The sequence below is a fragment of the Trichosurus vulpecula genome, chromosome 3 (genome assembly GCF_011100635.1).
Source record: "Trichosurus vulpecula isolate mTriVul1 chromosome 3, mTriVul1.pri, whole genome shotgun sequence".
NCBI classification, from domain to species: Eukaryota; Metazoa; Chordata; class Mammalia; order Diprotodontia; family Phalangeridae; genus Trichosurus; species Trichosurus vulpecula.
The window spans coordinates 299541576-299557741 of NC_050575.1; the positions used below are offsets into that span (position 1 = coordinate 299541576).

At 41.1% G+C, this 16166-nt stretch overlaps 1 protein-coding gene across 1 annotated transcript in view; it reads right to left on the reverse strand.

Annotated features, from left to right (window-relative positions):
• Nucleotides 1-16166, reverse strand: part of PSD3 (pleckstrin and Sec7 domain containing 3) — a 451252-nt gene that overhangs the window by 398163 nt on the left and 36923 nt on the right. The window contains exon 2 of the mRNA XM_036751348.1: nucleotides 3508-4651. Coding sequence (XP_036607243.1) covers nucleotides 3508-4586 — 1079 coding nt within the window. The 5' untranslated portion in view covers nucleotides 4587-4651. The remainder of the gene's footprint in view (nucleotides 1-3507; nucleotides 4652-16166) is intronic.

The window sequence follows — 16166 nt, forward strand, 5'->3', positions numbered from 1 at the left end:
AGCAAGGTCTCGAAGGAGGAAAGGGAAGCTATGAAGTGGAGGTGAAGACGGAATACATCCTAGGAATAGGGGATGACCGATATAAAGATGCAGAGACCTGAGTGCAGTGTGTGAGGAATAGCAAAACGGCCTGTTTGTATGGATCACAGAGTACAGAAGGGAGAGTAAGGCATGGAGAGCCTGGAAAATAGGCTGGGGCCCAGCTGCGATGGACTTTAAAAGTTAAATGCAGTTTATTTTTCTATCCTAGAGGCAGCAGGGAGCTTATCAGAGGCATGCCATGGTTAGATCTGTGCTTGACGAAGATCTCTTTCTGCAGCTGTGTGGAAGATAGACTTGAGTCAGGAGAGATGTGAAGCAAAGAGGTCAACAAGAAAGTGCCTGAAATAATCTAGGCAAGACCTGATGAGGACCTAATCTAAACAGGTGGACCCTGACGCAGTCATTCACTGAACTGGCTGGCTGGGTTATAAGCACCTCAAGGAGAGAAACTGGTTTCCCTTATGTCTTTGTAATCCCAGTGCTTAGCTTAATAAGTCCTTGTTAATGGATGTCAGTTAACTGATCATCCAGCTCTGGGTGATCCTACATTTTGATAAGCATGCCATCTATGCATTTATTCAAGGCACTGATAATTAACATTGAGTAGCACATGGCCAAGAAGACAATCTGAAAGCAGTCCTCTGGAACACACCCTTAAAGCTGACATCTGTACAGTAACGGCAGCTCTTGGCTTCCAGTCATTTCATCAGCTCAGAATTTTCTTAAATTTACCACCATCTATTCCAGTCCATGCACCTGTATCACTGAAGGTCTTAAAGCAAAGGCTGACACCACTTTCCAGTAGTGCGGTAGAAAGGATTCCTGTTTGGGGGCCGGGAATGAGGAATTAGACTAGATTACCTCTGAGATCCCTTCCAAATGTGAGATTCTATGATTCTATGCATCAAAAAACCAAGACGTCATTTGTGGGAATTACTTCCTGTGTCAATACTGTGAAGAGCCCAAACTATGTTTGGCTTCTGCCTTTCTATTTACCTACTCAGAATTTAGCACTTCATCATTTATTAAGCACCTACCATGTACAGCCAGGTGGCACAGTGGATAGAACGCTGGGCCTGGAATCAAGAAGATCTGAGTTCAAATCTGGCCTCAGACACTTACTAGCTATGTGACCCTAGGCAAGTCACTTAACCTTGTTTGCCTCAGTTTCTCAACTGTAAAATGAGCTGGAGAAGGAAATGGCAAACCACTCCAGTATCTTCACCAAGAAAACCCTAGATGGGGTCACGAAGAGTCAGACATGACTTAAAGGACTAAACCACAGCAACATGTGTGATGTGCCCTATCATCTTAAGGAGCAGGAATATAAAGGACAAAAGAACAGGTAGAGAGGAAGAGGAAGGGAAAGGGGGAGGAAAAGAGTAAGGGGGAGGGGGAGAGGAAGGGAGGGGGAGAGGAAGAGAGGGAAAGAGGGAGGGAAGGACAAGGATAGGGAAGAGAGGGAGAAGAGAAGAAGACTGACGACTGAACTTTGGGTACACTCACAGTTAAGAAGGATAAATAATAAGAATATGAATTATAGGGATATAGGATAAAGAATAAAGAATTACCCAAATAAGGATAAAGAATTAGAAAATGAGAGTTAGATAGAGCAGCCAGTAAAGAAGAAGAGAACCAACATAGCAAAATGTCACACACCCAAGAAAAGAGAGTATCCAGAAAGAAAAGGTAGCCAGTGGTGTCTGATGCTGCGGAAAGATCAATGAGTATTAGAAGTATGAAAAAGCCATTAGCTTTGGCAATTAAGAGTGTCGCTTGGAGAGAGCAGTTTTAGCTGAGTCCTAAGATCAGTAGCCAGATTGCTAAGAGCCGAGATGTGAACGAAAGGAAGTGGAAGCAAAGAACGTAGCTGGTTTTTTTTTAGGAGTTTGCTGCAGTGAGGGGCCAAGTTTAGATCAAAAAACAAATCTGTAGTGGACCCAGATGGATCAGTTGCATGACTTCCTCCAGCTCCATTTAGCAGCATGTGAGTAGGAGGAAAGGCAAATGTAAGAGGAATCCGGAGTTGGAGTTTGATGGGGCATGAGTGGCAGGACAGGGGAGAGAGCTAGGTCATGCCCATCCTATGTGTAGATAAGGTGGAAAGGAGGAGCAGGCATGGACTTGAGTAGATGGAGTAACCAGGAGGTAAGAGCATTGGAAGAAGTATCAATGGTTATGTTGGAATCCCTTTGGGATAAGGAGAGGAGCAGGGGAGGACAGAAGACAGTGAACCAAGCTCCCTCCTCGAGAAAGCAAGAAGAATGACCTGGAGGCTGGGAGAAAAACAGCCAGCATGATCTGGTATAAGAACTATGAAGTACCTTCGTTAGCCAGTTGTTCAAATATTCTAAGAAGTCACTCAGGAGACCAACTTCATATTTTTTTGATATGATCACTAATGCAATGTGAGAAAACAACTTTTGGTTACTAATGATTTTTTTGTAAAAAGTAAGATGTTTTTACCAAGCCAACAGTGCCAAAATCACCTGCATTATTAAGGTAATGAGCATTATTATATTACTTTTCTCTGCTACTGTGTAGCACAGCAAACATGTCAAGTACAAAAATAAAATATTAGAACGGATTCTCCCATCATTTCATACTTACACAGGGGATCTTACTTCAATCAGATGGACCCTCACTATAACCTTGTCCTAGTGGTCTCTAATAAGGGATTTTTATTCTAGATGGGATTAGTCAAGCATGGCTGCACAAGCTTGCCACTAGGGGAGGCCAAATTTGCTGAATCACTTGAATTTAGAGGAGTTCTGAGCTGCCATAGGGCTAAAGCCAATAGGGTATCTGCCCTAAGCACAGCAATAACATGGGAAGCCCCTGGGAGCAGAGAACCATCAGGCAGACTGAGTAGAGATGAACCTCCACCAGAAAAAGAAACAGGTTAAAGTTTCTGTATCAATCATCATTAAAACTGGCTGCTGCACTTAGAGTGGAATGGAGGAATGGAAGGAAGAAGGGAAGGAGAGAGGAATGAAAGAAAAGAGGGAGAGAAAGGAAAAGAGGGAAGGAGGAAAGAAGGACAGAAAGAGAAAAAAGAGAGAAATAGAAAGAAAAGAAAGCAAGCAAAGCAAGAAAGAGAAAAAGAGGGAGGAAAGAAGGAAAGAAGGGAGGGAGGGAGGAAGGAAGAAGGAAGGAAGGAGAGAAAGAGAAAGGGAGAGGAAGGAAGGAATAGACAATAGCAAAAGGAAGTAAGAGGAAAGGGAAGTAGAAGCAAACATCTTATAAGGAGGTTCTTTTCAATATTTTGGAAACTAAACTCCTATAGGCAGAGAACTCTAAAGGAAGTGTGCATTAGAATGAAAACTATTCCATGAGTATACCAGGGTTCCATAGTATTAGTAAACTGACTTTGTAACCCTAAGACAAAACAAACACAGAACTGCCTGTTCCATGATGAACATCCTTATTCATATGTTCTAGGACAAGATTAAGATGTGACCTCACCTTTCCACTTCCCCTTCTGGCACAGACTTCTTCTCAGGATGTTGTTCATTTTCCTTCAAAAATACTTCATCCTCTCCACCTTCTACAAGCAATCCTGGAGAAAATGTCCCTGATCTAGTTCCAAGCCTTTCTGAAGAATCTTTCCAAGGTTCATCCCAAACACCCTCCGTCAACCTGACTGAATGAGAGAAAGCCACAGATGGAATGGGATGGCTTGACACTTTGGAAAACTCCTTGCTTTTGGAAAAGGCTGTCCTTTCCACAGATGCCTCCATATCTGCTGAAGAATGTCTCATTTCTTCCTCCTCTCCCCCCGTCCAAAGAATCTCCACCCCTTGAAATCCTACATGTTTGATCCTGCCAGAGCGGCCTGTGGAGCTCCCCTGCTCGACAGGTGACCTGTAGACAGTACCTCGATCAAATCCTGGATGCTTCCTCCCCAAATCGGACCATTTTTCCCCTGTAAAGCTAACGGTGCCCTCTACTTTATGGGCCACTGCTGGTTTCTCCACAGAGGTCTTTTGGCAGATCATCTCCTGCCCTCTGGCAGTCTCTTTCTTCCCATTCTTTGTGATTTGGGACAACACTGGTTGGGTTTCCCCAGTTAATAAGGCAGTCAAATCCTTTTCGATACTCAAATAAAAATTTTCCTCAGTTATTAGTTCAGCTGGAAGAGGTATTTCTGGTGGTTTTTCTTGGCCAGTGGTAGCTGGTCTGTTGGCTCCTCGTGCTTCCCGGCGGGTGGCATTCAACCCTTTTTCCATTCGCCGGGCTGATGAAACAGAAATCACATCTCCTTCTAGTACCTTTGGTGCCTTCGGTCTCCCTGAAGCCAGGTTAGTTTCTGCAGTGTTCAGCTCTGGGGCCAGGGAGCCAGTGGGCTGTGGCAAATTTGGATCCTTAAGGTGCCTACGTGAGGATGCTCCCCGCTCATGACTCAGTCCCCCTGCGGTTGGGCTGTCGAGACCAAACTGGGGGCCAACCAAGAGCTGGCCCCGTTCCCGTCCCTGTGGGCAGCACTGTTGACTCTCTGCATCAAATTCAAGTGAAGCTCTGAGGACTTCTCCCCTTTCTTCCATGGTCCCATATTCTGTAAATTCATTGGTGACATTGGGTGGGAGTAAAGTGCTTCCTCCATGATCACCTACAGAGAGAACAGAAAGGTCTCATGACATTTTGAAGGGAAAAAAATCAGGTTCCACAACTTATTTATCAACCCTCCTACCCAACATACACACAGGTGACACACTACAAATTCCTGATTTGCTTATTTTAATATTCTTTCCTTCCCACTCCATAACCTTGCCAGTGGCACCCTCTCTCTACTTACCCTGAGATGAGTTCAACCCAATCACTCAATAATAACAATAACTAACTCTTAGAAATTGTTTCATAGCTTATGAGCTATTCTGTTAGGCCAAGCATTATCATAACCATTTTACAGACGAGGAAACTGAAGTTTACTGCTTGGGATAATGAGGCAATCTAATGATTCAAGTCCTATTCAAATCTTACACTTGATAGTGGTCCTTCACATAAAGAAGCCTATTCCTCAGGATGCTCCATAATCTCTAAGGAGATTAATGTCATTTATAGTCCCTCCCATCTAAATCTATGATCTTATATAAAAGCCTATCGCATACTTAGCCCACAGAATAGTCATAGGATTAACTAAATTGTTCATTATCAAATACTTCACAGAAGAGCCCATTTCAACTCAATCGACAACCTTTATACAGCATCTAATCTGACCAGAGCCCCAAAGAACAGGGGAATCTATTTAAAGTCAACAAATATTGCCTCTGTCAGAACCCTCCAACTGGATATAAAGAGACAAAAACAACCTTTCAAAAATTCTATGAGAAGATGAATAAATCCAAGACGTCAACAAAATCTGGGGGCATCGAAGGGTCCATTTCAACATATTTCTAGAGTCTAAACTGTACAAGATTCCCTGGGACTTTGAAACAGACTACTAAAGGCAACTCTTAGGATTAAATTTTAAGGGTACTTGACTTTTGATGAGGAAGGGGACTAACATTTACTTTACAAATCTTTTCAAAATGTACAATAGAGTTGAAAGTTCTGGCTGACAAAGCAACTAATTATTAGCATGTGTCACCCCTCTGTTCCTCCAAAAATGAGACAATGATTGGATGGTGACTGAGTGTACCTCTTCCTGCCCACCTGCGTGGACTCTGGTTGGTTAGAGGCAGTTAAGACACGGAGCTAAAGGCCGATTGATTTTGGCCTATTCCACTGCTATAGACTACACGTCTAATCCTAGTATCACAAATATGTTATCAGTCACTAGGAGAATTATGAAAAGGAGAGAAAGAGAGAGAGAGACAGAGGGAGAGAGACAGAGACATAGAGAGAGAAAGAGATAGAGATAGATAGAGAAAGATGTGAATAAATGAATGAATAAATGAGTGAATAAAGCACATATGGATTGCTACAGCTTCATTTGAAAAAGCAACTTAGAGTATAACAGCACCTTAGAAATGGTGAATAAGCAATTAGCCTGCTTTTCCAAGGGACAGCCTATTATTTGGGGGATATATCTGAAAAGATTATTAAATGAGCAGTAGTGCTTTTCCATATTTCAGCCATCTCAAGTTTGCCTTCTGCCTTGAAGCTTCAACCTTTTCTTTTTCCATCTGCCTGAGGTCTTTGCCTCCCTGGCGGCCACAGGTCAGGACCGTTTGACACTGTTGTTCTAGCCAGCTGCATGGGAACATGTAGTGGTTAGGAATTATTGAGATAAGGAACAAGAAGGGAAGCAAAGAACAAACCTCTCAGAGACATCATCCAGGAAGCCAAAGTAAAAAAAAAAGTCACAGGAAAAATTAAGGAAATGAATTTGTGTACTCCTGGAGAAGAGGCTGATGGGTAAAACAAAGTCTACTAATCACTACCTCCCAGCCCCCTTATCTATTATCTCTGCTTCTGAGGCAGCGAAGTGACACAGTGGACAAAGCATTAGACAGAGTTAGAAAGACCTGGGTTCAAATCCAGCCTCAGCCAATTACGAGCTGTGTGATCCTAGGCAGGTCATGTGGCCTCTGTGTGCCTCAGTTTCCTCATCTGTTAAAATGAGAATAATAACAGTACACACCTTACCGGGTTGTGGTGAGGATCAAATGAGAGAATATCTATGAAGCATTTTGCAAACTTGAAAGTGCTATAGAAATGATTACAAATAAAAATGTTTATATTTATATATTTACATAAATGTAAATGTTATATAATAAATATTACTTATTATTTTCATAATCATTACAATTATTTTTTTATCAATTCCTAAGACTTTTCAAAATTTTACAAATAGAAACTGGAGTTCCCAGTGCAAGAACAGCTATAAAACACTTGTGTGAAAATAAACAAAGCTAATACCTTTGGTCATGGTTTTCTATGTGCTAGATTCCCACTTCACTCAAGAAGTTTCAATAGATTTGCCAACTGTTATAACAAAACTGGGTGCAGCGGATGGAGCACTGGCTTGGGATCAGGAATACTCATCTTCCTAAGTTCAAATTTAGCCTCAGACGCTTACTATCTGTGTGCTCCAGTTTCTTCACCTCTAAAATGACAAACCGCTCCAGTATTTTTGCCAAGAAAATCCCCAAATGGGGTCACAGAGTCGGACACAACTGAAAAGCGACTGAACAACAAAAATCCACCTAAACAAAAGCACTTTGGGAAAGTCTTCAATAATTTTTTAAGAATGTAAGGAGCAGCTAGGTGACTGAGTGAATAGAAAGCGCACCAGCCCTGAAGTTAGGAGGACCTGAGCTCAAATCAGGCCTCAGACACTAGCTGTGTGTCCCTGGGAAAGTCACTTAACCCCAAATGCCTAAAAAGAACGTGAAGCAGTCCTGAGACCAAAAAGTTTGAGAATCCCTTCTCTCCCTACTCTCTCCCTTCTCTCCTCACTAATAATAATAATAATAATAATAATAATAATAATAAATTAAGAAGAATAATTGTACAGCTTTAGTGATGTTAATTGAATTTAAAGAGCATGCATCCTAGGAATCCAGGATACGATCATCAATCATATATTGAGTATCTTCTATGCATTTAAGGCACTCTATAAGTTACAAAATGTGTAACTAAAATGCAAAATACATGCAAATTATAATTATAATTTGGTATGTAGAGCATACCCATGCTGACTTATGAAATAAAGTAGCAACAGCAACTCTTATTTATAGAGAGCTAGAAGGGTTACGAAATACTTCAATCACAACTCTAGGCAGTAGGTAGAAGAGTAAGTATTATATATTTATATATAAATTTATATATATTATATATTTATAATTCCTATTTTGCAGATGAGAAAGGTAAGGCTCAGGGAGGTTATATGACTTGTTCCGGGTCACACAGCCAGTTAATGCCAGGTCACCTCTTCCCTTCGTTTGTCTTCCCAGGGATTCAAATCCACCTTCTTCCTGACTCTAAGTCCCATGCCCTCTATACCACATCTTGCTGTCTATTTCATATACATATGATTTCTAACTAGAGAGGGCAGCCATAGAGCTTCTGGGTTCTCCATACACAAAAGTTTGTATAGCGAGGGCCCTCACACAACAGCCTAACTCCTAGCATTAGTTAAGAAAACTGAAGAAAAAAATGGAGGTAGGGAAAGAAAAAAAAATGCTTTCTAGAGATTCTATCATATCCATTACTCTAAATTCCCAGAACTAGGAGAAACAGTTGTGTAGTTTTTAACCTGGGTACATATATGAGGAATAATTTTCAGAATCTAAAAAATGTTCCCTACCCCCCATTCTTTTCCCTCCCTGATCTTCCTACGCTTATATTACCTTCAAAAGATGTGATGAATAGTGTGTGGTTTGCCGCAGCTCAGGAGGGAAGAGGAGGCAGCTTTTCATACGCCAGCTTTGAAAAGGAAGACAGTTAACAACAATGGAAATCTCTCTTCCTGGTGTGGCAGGCTGAAAATTTTCATTTGATATCAGGTCACATTTTTAACAAATTTTATCTCCTTCTAGCTCTCAGGCAACTTTATTATCCAAAGCTGTTCAAAGGTATAATTATTTTTCTTTCAAAAATAGAATAAAAAAGGCTGGGGGTAGGGGAGACCAGCATTCCAAAAGGTTTGTTTTTTTTTTTTTAATGTCTCACCTTTCTGGGCCATAAAATACAACAAAATATACTGTTTATTGCCTAGGGTGAAATGCCAGAACATGGTTATCTCTTCTCTAAATTAAGGTATGTAACTGCAAAGTTGCTTACATGAATATATTTTGCCTTTGCACAGGTGGCTTGATGGTCTGTCTGGTAGAATCTGAATAATGTCACTAGATAGACAGGTGGATGGTGGATGTGGGTTGGTAGGGATCACATCAAAGATCCTTCCCTTGTGGGCACTTGAGTCTGACTACTCTTTTGCTATTCTATCCCATTTTCCCAAGGTCCCAAGGGAGTGGCAGCAGTGGGTAACCAACTGTCACCACCACACTCTCAGAATGTGAAGGCTACTGCTGTCAGTCATTTATGTACCATAAAGTCTTCTCCACTTTCCAACTCAAAGAAGCGTGATGACAGAATGTCTATAGCCACCTCCCAAGGCTTGGTCAGTAGCGGTAGAAATAAAGCAGGCCAGCATCAAAGAGGAAGCCAAATTACAGGCAGATATCCACTGCTGATCCTTGGGTCAAGCACAAAATATGCCACTGATGATTTTCTTAATAATTCATCTCCCTCATATTTAGTGTTTAAAAGATGTGGAGAAGAGAATCACATAGGACATCAAGGTGTGGAAAGGGTAGGATCTACACAGTAGGCAGGAAGATCTCCATTGATGAGCTCACAGACTGACTGGCATAACAAAAATCACGAGCTGGATGATCTTCACAGTCCCTGTCAGCTCTAAATTCTGCAATCCTGTGTTCTTCCAAATTTTTGTCTTTGTGTAGCACACAGTAGGCTCCTAATATATCATTCTTGAATAAATGAATAACAAATTTTTCAACAAAGATTTATTGAAAAAGGTAAATAAATTTGCCATATATGAAGTATTAACTGAATTATCCCAGTCCTCACTCCCAAAAGCAATTCATAGAATCGTGGAATGTCATAGCTAGAAGGAAGACACAAACCAGGCCAACCACTTCATTCTGCAGAGAAGGAAACAGAGGTCCAGAGAAGGTGACTAATCTTTGCAGTTCTGACTTTCTACTTTCTCTGAATCCAGAGTAGTTTACATTTTCCTCTAATCTTTTCCCTGCTACCCAGGCTAAGAATTCTCTTAGCAACTGTGCTCTGTTCCTCTTCTGACCTATCACTTGCCCTTAGTTATGACAACGGAAGAAGCATCCTAAATAAAACACTTCAACTGACAGGTGAGAAGAAGCCATCTGCCCACAAGCATCTTGGGAAGCCCTAAGGTTAACTGTTCCATCACTTCCCGATGACTTTAAAGGAGAGAGAGAGAGAGAGAAGTCAAAGATGACTCCAAAATTTCACCTCTTAGTACCTGGGCAAAAAGCAGTGATCCCAATACCAAAAAAGGGGAGATCAGGAGACAAAGAGAACTAGAGAAAAAATAGGTGGGCAGAGTAAGAGGCACTAGAAAGCTACACAGGTGGAGAACTCTTGTTGTTTGTGCTTCATTCTCACAAGAGGACCATGACATCATGGAGGTGATGCCATGACACGCAAGTGAACTGGATTTAAGAGAGGGAGGGCTGTGCGAAGTCACCAGCTTCACTTTCTCCTCAGGAGCCATCTGGATCCAGTAGAGAGCTATAGATCAGGAAGATGGGAGATGGCCCTGGCACAATTAGAAATGTGGGACTACTGCTCAAGAGAGGGAGCATGGCTAGAGAAGAACATTTGGGACTCATCCACAAAGATAATATCAGTAAAGTCGCGACAGTGAATAAGCTCACCCAAAGGAGAACATGTAAAAAGAGAAAAAAGGAAGGTCAAGGGCAGAGCCTTGGGGATACATGGAGACTGAAGGGGGAAGAAGAAGAAGAAGAAGAAGGAGGAAGAGAAAAGGGAGGAGGAGGAGGAAAAGGAGGAAAAGGAGAAGGAGGAGGAGGAGGAGGAGGAGGAGGAGAAGAAGAAGAAGAAGAAGAAGAAGAAGAAGAAGAAGAAGAAGAAGAAGAAGAAGAAGAAGAAGAAGAAGAAGAAGAAGAAGAAGAAGAAGAAGAAGACAGAGAAAGAACTACTAGAAATGTAAGAGAAATACAGTACCATAAAAAACAAAGGAGAGGAAACAATTAATGATGAATAAACAGGATATTTTTCTATTCAGTCTCCTTTAAAAAGAAAAAAAAAAGGCCTGTTCAAGACAAGATAGCAAATGTCACCACAGGATGATTTCAGTGGAGAATCTGGAAAGTAAGATATACTGTTTCCTTTGAGAAAAGGACTGGGCCTTCTAAGTATAAGAAATTCTTAGCTCTCAGGGCCTGAATATAGAATATAGTATAGTTTAGTGATTGTGTTCTCATCAGACCCTAGATGGGGTCCGTTCACCCTAAAACTACTTTATATGTGTAATTTTCATATAATAATAATTAGCATTTATGTAACACTTTAAGGTTTGCAAGGTGCTTTACATATGTTAACACACTGGATCCTCGCAACGACCCTGAGAGTTAGGGTCTATTATTATCCCCATTTTACAGATGAGGAAACTGAGGCTGGGGTGTTAAGGCTTGTCCGGGGTCGCCAATCCAGTGTCTTAGGCAGGATTCAAATTCAGGTCTTATATTCCATCCACTTTACTACCTAGTAGAGGATATATCTTCAGAGCTCATAGCCAATTTACTTGCACATTCCAATGAGCCGCTCAACCAATCAATCACCTAGTTTTTATTAAGTGCCAGTATTTAAGCTTCCAAAAGGGCCAAGGTTTGTTCTGCACATAGAATGAATGGTTCTTGTCTACAGTCATAGGCCAAACCACCCCAAGATGAGCCACGGCCAGGTATCTTTTCCAAACTCTGAAAAGCAAGTTCCCTCAGACAACAATTCATTCACTTTCCCTCCCCCCTGAGGAATACCAAGAGTACCTAGAAGGCTTTCTTGTTCATCAGACAGCTTCAAGGTAATCACATCCCTCTGGCAGACAGAGTTAAAACATGCCTTCTGGGCTAGACACACCCACTGCCCAGGGAGTAAAGGGATCTCTCACAACCATTCTGGCCTGAGTGTGTCCTCCAATGCAATCCTTACCCCAGGCTCCTCTCCAAGAGGGCTCAGAGAATTGCCTCCACTGTGTGTGACATTGCCCCTTTATTCTACAACACACCACTGATCTCTCTCACAATGAATGGCTTACAGTTGTATAATAAGTCCATAATGAGCTACAACAATTATAAATGTAAGTTTTACCATGACTAAAGATTAAATGTTAACACTGGGCATTAAAGAAACAGACTCACAGCGACAAAGCCTTAAAAAAAAATCAGGTTAAGCCTTTAAGAAAGAGAACTGGGAAGGTGAAGTTTTCAATAGCAAAGGTGCCATTGTTTTTCAAGTTAGGGAAATTCCCTATCATTATTCATTGTGATTAATTTGATATGTATGAGCTAATAATGAATAAACATGTACATTCACCTTGATGAGACATATTGGGAAGTACAGTAAAAGTATATAACTCATTCTATACCTACTCAATTTACTGTGGCACATTTCAATCGCAGCACTCTTACCCACTGAAAAATTTCTTCCACATTTCATCTGAAATAATCTATAAATATAAGTGCTTTCCTAATGTGATCTTCATGGGATCATTCACCAAATGTATCTCATGGGGCAGGAGGTAACTGAGATCGCTCCTTTGGTGTCAGAGATTTGCAAAATTAAATTCTTAAATTTCTGAATGGCAGCGCAACATAGACACAGTCCCCTCCTAACGACAGAGATATTAGCTCAGTGCTAATGAGAATTCAGCGTCCACAGCTGAGACAGAGGAACCGTCCTCTTGGGCTAAAATTTCATAACCAGTAGGAAATGAGATAAAAGAAGTTCATTTTTAAAAGCAAATATGAAGAGCAAGCCAGGCAGAGCTAATATTTCAAATGCGTTTGAACCAAGATGAGTAACGGGAAATGTCATTGTAAATAAGGATGATAAATGTTACAGTGTTCAAAGGTCTAAAACTTCCCCATCAGCTCCATGATTCTGTTGTTGCTTGGTCTGAATCTGTGATTTCTGGGGTACAGGGAACTTCCATTGCGGAAACTTCCTCCACAAAGACCTGCAACTCACTCTGTAATTCACATACTTTTAGAAAGATGCGGAGGTACTGAGAGGTTAATATTTGAAGTGGCCACAAAATTATTTTATGTCAGAGGCAGGCCTTGAAATCAGGTCTTCTGACTCCAAAGCCAACTCTTTGTGAACTACCTCATGTTGTTCCTTAAAAACTCTATGATACAGGGGCTCAGATTCTCTAGTCGGATGAAGAATTCCTACAGGGTGATTCTGCAGGATAATCTGGTTAATCTCTATTAAGCAGTAGAGTAATATATCCAGTATGATAAAGACAACACGAAATGAGGGTGAGTAATGAGAACATAATACATGAGTAATTCCAGTACTGCAGGCACCTTTTATCCTGGAACACCCTCCTCACCCTAATAAAACCATTTCACTTCAGAAAGGGTGATAGAAAGGAAAGGTTGTACTGGGTATCCAAAAATGCCTCTAAACTACATTTTCAATGAACAGATCTTACATCCAGCAAAACGCAGAAATAAGTCAAGCAGCTCTCAGCTACAAGCTTTTACCTTGTACACATGAATGCAGGCATTAATTAGAAAAGCCTCCAAGGAAGTGATTAATAATTTTGGCTACACATACAGAATCAGAATCACAGAATCAAAAAATCTGAGAGCCACCCAGTCCTACCCAAACACTAAAGAAATCCCCATCATAATATATCCAATAAATGGTCATCCAGCCTCTTCTTAGAGAACTTCAAGGAGAGGGAAGCCATGATTTTCCAAGGCAGGCCATCCCGCTTTTGGATAGCTCTGGCTATCGGTAAGTGGTTTTCATCATATTGAGTCCAAACTGGCCTCTTTGTTATCTGTATCCACTGTTGCTGGTTCTGTCCTCTGGGGCCAGACAGAGCAAGTGTGATCCCTTCTCCACATGACAGTCTTAGAAATACTTGAAACAGATATCCTGTCCCCCTAGATTGTTCTCTTCTGTAAGCTAAACATCCCCAGTTCCTTCAACCAACACTCACATGTCAGGGTCTCAAGGCCCTTCACTATCTTGTTTTTACCTCCTTAGGGCAGCTAGGTGGTGCAGTAGATAAAAAGTGCTTGGCCTAGAGTCAAGAATACCTGAGTTCAAATCAGGCCTCAGTCACTTACGTACTGTGTGACTCTAGGCAAGTCACTTAACCCTGTTTGCCAGCTGAAGACGGGTATGGCAAACCACTCCAGTATCTTTGCCAAGAAAACCCCAAAAGGGGTTGTGAAGAGTTGGACACAACTGAAACAACTGAACAACAACAACAAATTGACCTGCTCTGGACACTCCCCAATTTATCGATGTCTTTCTTAAATGAGGGTACCCAGGTGGAACGCAGTACACAAGATGGGGTCTGACGAAGGCAGAGTACAATGAGACTGTCACCTCTCTGTTTCCAGAAGTTATGCCTTTCTTACTGCAGACCAAGACTGTCTCAGCCCAGTGTTCTACCATGTCAAGCTCCTTTTGGGTCCTTCACCTGTGGCATCTAGTAAGTCAGTTATCCCTTGCAAATCCACATTTGAAAACTTAAGTATATCATCTATGTTTTTATCTAAGTCATAGATTAAAAGATTAAATAGCAAAGGACCAAGCACAGATCCTGAGACAATCCACTGGAGACGTATCGCCATCCTGACACTAAGCTATTAACAATTACTCTTTGAGTCTGGCCATCTAAATAATTATAAACTCATCTGACTATATTATTGCCTAATCTCTTATCTCTCTACCTTCTCCACAAGAATATGAGACATCATTAACAAAAACTTTGCTAAAATATAAGTAAACTATATCCACAACATTCCTTTTATCTACTAAGTTTAGTAATCCTTTCAAAAAAGGCAATGAGGTTAGTCTGGCATGACTATGATGAAGCCATGCTGGCTTTTTGTAATTACTTTTTTTTTTTCACCTTTCTTGATGTTCTCTAATCACCTCTTTAATGATCATGCTAGAATTTCCCCAGGAATCAAATTCAGGCTCACTGTCCTACAGATTCGATTTTCTCCTCTTTCTTAAAAAAAAATCAGCATACCATGTGCTCTTTGGTATTCTTACTTCTGTTTTCTATGATCTTTCAGATATTACTGACAGTGACTCAGCAGTCATATTGGCCAGCTCCCTCAGTGACCAAGAACAGTCCATCTGGGCCAGGCGGCCGGGATTCAGCAAGAATAGGCAAGTCCTCTCTTGCTGCCCCCTTATTTCTCTTAGATATCAGGTCTCTGTTAGTCAGACTCTGGGCCGTCTGAAATACTAATCATTCAGTGCCATTTCTCATCCTGTTCCAATCCCTGGGGAGATGATCCAAGCATACAATTCCCATCAATTCCAGAGGATGCCCAGAGTTCAAAGCATCTCCCCAGCACACGGAAAGCAAGATAAGTGAGATAAGACACAGGTCACTGGTTTGAAATTAATGCCTTCAGAACACTCCAGCACACACACCATTTTCAGAGAGGACTGATAAATACAAACTTTTGAAAGCTAGGGTTTACTTTGTCTTAAGGGGGGGAAACACTTATTTTCTTTTTCAAACAGATCTTTTTTTCCCATTCATCCCCTACACCTCTCCACTTTCCCCACTGAAAGATTTATTTTTTTCCCTTTTCACATCTGTAACTTGCTCTTCTCTTATTTCTTTTGGCCCTTTTCTCATCTTCCCAAATCACAATTCATGGATACGGCATTGATAGAGATTGTAGAGATCACCTACCCTAACACTCTCACTTTACAGATAAGGAAACTGAAGCCCAGAAAAGTTACGATGAGTTGCTCAAAGTCACAAAGAGAGTAAATCCTTCCTTCCCTGATAATACATTCCTTTCCTTTTACCCACAAATTCTTCAGTCATCCAATTCATCATTCTACATCAAATCTTAAGTGATCCTTCAGTCCACTGTATGTCCCCTTTTCTACCAATTTCATGGGATAAGGAAGCCTGTTTTTATTTTTTTATAGAAAAAGACTTTAATAAAGATCATAATACTTCATTAGTCTTATTCAGGAAATGAAGGCAGGGTTAATCCTTTCAGAGTTCAATTGGGCATAGAACTAAGATTAATAGGCTTACAAGACCACAGATTTAGAGCTGGAAGGAGCCTCCAAGGCATCTAGTCAGACCTCTCATTTTAGAGATGGGGAAATAGAGGTCTGGAAAGTTTAAGTAACTTGCCCGGGGTCATATAAAAGCTAAACGGCAGATCTGGGATTCATATTCCAGCAATTCTTTTCAATTCACCCCGCCACCTACAGTGTCTTCAATTTTGTGAAGGATTTCCATTAATTTTTAAGGCAATATTGGCACTAAGGTTTCAAAATGCTCGTCAAGTCTTCCAAACAACCATGAGCTGCTGTGGTAGCCAAGGTTTCTTGCTAGCAGTGCTAATCAACCACATCTGTGGGTT